Source organism: Alosa pseudoharengus, unplaced genomic scaffold, assembly GCF_046254945.1.
Source record: "Alosa pseudoharengus isolate Yale_2024_CS ecotype anadromous, Long Island Sound unplaced genomic scaffold, YU_APseudo_1.1 YU_APseudo_1.1_scf_2, whole genome shotgun sequence".
Lineage (NCBI taxonomy): Eukaryota > Metazoa > Chordata > Actinopteri > Clupeiformes > Clupeidae > Alosa > Alosa pseudoharengus.
This window is the reverse complement of record NW_027468663.1, coordinates 57087971-57092970: the sequence shown is the minus strand read 5'-3', so window position 1 is coordinate 57092970 and position 5000 is coordinate 57087971. Positions and strand designations below refer to the sequence as shown.

The following is a 5000-nucleotide window of genomic DNA, read 5'->3' as shown; positions in this document are numbered from 1 at the left end:
CACATTTCAACAGTTTGTTGAGGGTATATTAACACAAAATGAATCTGTATATATTGCCCTGTTTCCAGATAAATGATACAGATAGATGTGCCAGCTTGATAGTAAGAGCTCAGCTAATTAACCCAAGAGACCGCTCATTTGCTGAGCTGCTGAGATCGCGCTGAAGGCTTTATGTGGAAAAAAAGCAAAAGTGTTAGAGGCCACTGAAATACAGAGCAGTTACAAGCTGTTAGAAGACACACAATATTATGGCTCTGCCTGTAAGTTACGCTTAGAATGATTAATGTTTGCTGAGCTTCTATTGATTACTGTTTGCAGTCATCTGCACAATAAGTGCGCTTGTGAGAAAGATTAACATTGTTGCCATGACACACATCAGTCATCAACTTGAGTTGTAAACACCAATCATTCTCAGATGAGTCCTCTGCCTGTCTAATCGACAGGCTTCTGTTTTAAGACAGGATCTCTCAGCCTACCTGTGCATTTGTTGGTAACCACCTGTTTTCCAACGACAATGGGAAATCCAGCAGAATGTCCTGTTACACTGCGGTCACTGTTGCCCATAGAAAATCAATGAAAACCCAGAGAGAGCAGACATCAGTCATCCTTATGTGGACGTGTTGTTAGGACTGAGTCTGTGTAGTTGTTGCTGCAATGCCGTTTTTGATACCGTGCTGTTATTGTTATTGTTGATGCGGTGCTGTTGTTGTTGATGCGGTGCTGTTATAGTTGATGCAGTGCTGTTATAGTTGATGCGGTGCTGTTATAGTTGATGCAGTGCTGTTATAGTTGATGCAGTGCTGTTATAGTTGATGCAGTGCTGTTATAGTTGATGCAGTGCTGTTATTGTTGATGCAGTGCTGTTGTTGTTGATGCAGTGCTGTTATTGTTGATGCAGTGCTGTTGTTGTTGATGCAGTGCTGTTGTTGTTGATGCAGTGCTGTTATAGTTGATGCAGTGCTGTTATTGTTGATGCAGTGCTGTTATAGTTGATGCAGTGCTGTTATTGTTGATGCAGTGCTGTTGTTGTTGATGCAGTGCTGTTATTGTTGATGCAGTGCTGTTATTGGTGTTGTTGTTGTTGTTGGTGTTGTTGTTGATGATGCCGTGTGGTTTTGTTTTGGTCCTGGCAGGACATGGGGCAGCAGTATGAGATCCGACGCATGTCGTTGGAGGAGCAGCGGAACCACCTGCAGCAGCAGCTGGAGAACCTCCGTGAGGAGCTCAACGCCAAACTCAGCATCGCCAACCAGGAGGCAAGGAACACTCTCATAGAACTCGGGGAGCTGGCACATGGCAGCATTTATATTGGAACAAATGATATAACAAACATATTCAACTGTTCCTTGATTGGTCACATTTGACAGCTGAAGACACTATCCCGCTGTCACCCTCACACTTAGCCCCACATTTAACATATTAAGAGCTCCATATGTGCGTGTGTGTGTGTGTGTGTGTATGCCAGTCCAATGTCTAGGCTTCTCCCACTCTCTTCTGTTTTCGTGTGTTCCGCTACACCAGGCCGATTGCTTTCTAGTATTCGATTGGAACCGCTCTAGTATTCGATTGGAACCGCTGGGAACAGCTCTAGTATTCGATTGGAACCGATTGGAACCGCTCTAGTATTCGATTGGAACCGCTTGGAACCGCTCTAGTATTCGATTGGAAACGGGCCACGAACACCTCCTCCAAGCGATCTCAGTCTGTTTGTTTTGTTTTCTGAAACAAAGTGTGATTGCTGCTTTCACATATACCCAATCAAACCGATCTTTGGGGGAAACGCTCCACGTTCCGAGTTAAAGAGCTAGGTGTGAAAGCGCCCTCATAGAACTCAGTCCGTTAATTGGATTGGATTGGATAGGATTGGAATATATTTTAATGTCCCCAAGGGGCAATTTGGTTCACAACAAGTAGCCACCAAAAATTCAGTCAATCAACATAAAACATGAGATACCGGTAAAAAATAAGCAATGCAATGTAGTTATTTTACCTTACAATAACAGCTTCAAACACATTTTGATGCTACACTATCTTAAAATAAGGGAAATGGAGTTCCTGACATTGGCAATATGCACCTGGAGTTTGTGGTATTGTACTACGTGGCATTGTTGTTGTGAGTAGGACCATCTATTTTAGACAAATGTTAAATGGCTACACAGTATGTTGAAAACTGACAAATAGGACATTTCCTACATTGTCTTACTTTAAGGCTCCTCAGAAAAGCTCTCATAGCACTCCACAGGTCTGGGTCTTATAATGCGTAAACCATACCAGTGCTCTCTAAATATCACTCCACAGGCTACTCACAGACCCTCGTATAGTGGGTCTTATAATGCGTAAACCATACCAGTGCTCTCTAAATAGCACTCCACAGGCTACTCACAGACCCTCATATAGTGGGTCTTATAATGCGTAAACCATACCAGTGCTCTCTAAATATCTATCACTTCCAATGGCTTGCACCACGCAATGCTGGTTTACCGCTGCATCAAGCAAAGTACTGTGGTGACAACTTTTTTGTGCTGAACCCAGAGGCCAGTGCAAATTGCATAACTAGGGCCATCAGTCAGAACACTCGCGGGCTTTTCAGAAATGCTTAGTTCACACAGTGCTTCACCTAATCTTATGTGAACACTTAATGGCTTGTCTTGAATGCTGTCTTGATACCTAAGGGATTACGCCTGTGTCCCGGTATGTTGTTCTTTCCATGTCACTAAAACGAAAGGCTTTGACTAAAGCTTTGATATCTAGAAGTAGGAAGTGACAAAAAATATATTATTTTTAGTATGACTGATGCCCTGACTCCGTTTCCTCTTTGAGACTTAATGGCCTGTCATCTGTGTGCAAGAGAAACAGTTATTTATAAAGTGACCGTGAGATTCAGACAGATGACTGATGTTTGAAATTGAACACAGAAATTATCAATGTAATATATTTTTGCTTAATTTTTGATCTGATTACCTCGACTGCACTTATTCTTCCTCCTAACATTTCACTGGCTATCCGAATTTGAATCATTTACACAAACCCACAAAAGACTTTGGCAGACATTAAGCTGCCTAAGCCAATACGTCAATATCAAGGCGCCCCACACCTACAGCACGTGTTGCATTATGGATCTGCATCGATCTTTCAATCTTCGCTCTGAGCGTGCAGATTAATTAATGATAATACCCGCTCGTCTCTCCGCCTGTCAGGTGTCTCACCTGCAGGAGCTGGTGAAGGACGGCGAGCTCAATCTGCAGTCCGCCCAGGGCCACATCTGCTGTCTGAAGGAGACGCAGGAGAAGCTTCTGATGGAGCTGGATGCCACCCGCTCCCGCGTCAGGGAGACCAGCAACATGCTCACGGACCTCCAGGTGACAATGGGTGACTCAGCACAAATCAGCACATTTCTTTGTTAATCCCACTGGGGGGATTTTTATTTATTATTTTGTAGAACAATTAATGCACAAAATGACTTGTCTCCGTGTGTGTTTTGACTGGCGATAAAAACATCAATGAGTCGGGGCTGTTTGAAGTGCGCTAGGCCTGGGAAATGGATTAGCCACCCTGGCAGAGTAATTAACAGAGAAATGAGTCCACACGCAGCTTCTGAGGCGACCCGAGCGGATGCTATTGTTCCTTTTCTCGGGGTCTTGGCACTCTAAAATGGAGACAGCCTCTCTCAGTGGACTCCATTTTGTTACGAGTGCCGTGGTTTTGACTGTGCTCTGTACACTGTGGTCGTGACTCATTCTGCTCTTTTGCATGCCTTTCTCCCACACCTAATACACACACACCCAAACACACAAACACACACATGCACACACACTCCTCTCTGCACACACACATATAAACATATTAACAAATATATACACACTCCAACCTACACACACATACACATACGAATGCACAACCCATGCACAACACACAGGAGGAGATTGAGACACAGAAACAACAGCATGATGCCAAGGTCATCTCCATCAAGACCGAGGAGAAGCAGAAGATGGACAAAATGGCCGAAGACCTGGACATGAAGTGGACAGCCGCTCTGAGGTGTGTCTCTCCTCTCCTCTCTTCTCCTCTCCTCTCTCCTCTCCTCTCTCTCCTCTCCTCTCTTCTCCTCTCCTCTCCTCTCCCCCTCTCGTCTCCTCTACTCTACTCTCCATCTCCTGTTCTCTCCTCTCCTCTCCCTCTCCTCTCCTCTCCCCCTCTCCTCTCCTCTCCTCCCCCTCTCCTCTCCTCTCCTCCTCCTCTCCTCTCCTCTCCTCTCCTCCCCCTCTCCTCTCCTCTCCTCTCCTCTCCCTCTCCTCTCCTCTCCCCCTCTCTTCTCCTCTCCTCTCCTCTCTCTCCTCTCCTCTCTTCTCCTCTCTTCTCCTCTCCTCTCCTCTCCCCCTCTCCTCTCCTCTACTCTACTCTCCATCTCCTGTTCTCTCCTCTCCCTCTCCTCTCCTCCCCCTCTCCTCTCCTCTCCCCCTCTCCTCTCCTCTCCTCTTGGGAGCTCTTAAATAGCACATCATCATCTCTGTGTGTGCTCTCTCTCGCCGCTGCACAATCCATGACAAATCCTATAAAGGAGTTGTCCAGGGGGATTAGCATATGCTAATTAGCGCCACAGTGGGTTGATATTGAATTTTCCGAGGCAGTGTAATTACTGACACTTCCTGGTGCTGAACTTTAGAGCGCCGGGACTCGCCGACGCGCTGCCATGCCGCTCTACTCCGCTCTGACACGTTGTGATATCCGCACGCTCCCACACACACTCTCCGCGCTCAGTCTGTCTCACGCGGTCGTTCTGCTGCGTGGACGTCTCCACACTCTTTCATGGTGGGCTTTTGCTCTCTTTCTCTCTTTCTCTCTCACACACACCCTCTCACTTCTGTCGTTTGGTGGTTTTAGTGTCACACACATGCTTCCCATTTCTCTGCCACACACACACACACACACACACACACACACTCTCACGGTGTCATGTTCTGAAGCCGTCTGCTCATTTATCACATTCCTGCTCCTCATTG

At 46.1% G+C, this 5000-nt stretch overlaps 1 protein-coding gene across 1 annotated transcript in view; it reads left to right on the top strand.

Annotated features, from left to right (window-relative positions):
* fam184aa (family with sequence similarity 184 member Aa) overlaps positions 1-5000 on the top strand; it is a 45192-nt gene that overhangs the window by 7314 nt on the left and 32878 nt on the right. Inside the window, exons 6-8 of the mRNA XM_076293346.1 lie at positions 1134-1256; positions 3198-3359; positions 3917-4038. Coding sequence (XP_076149461.1) covers positions 1134-1256; positions 3198-3359; positions 3917-4038 — 407 coding nt within the window. The remainder of the gene's footprint in view (positions 1-1133; positions 1257-3197; positions 3360-3916; positions 4039-5000) is intronic.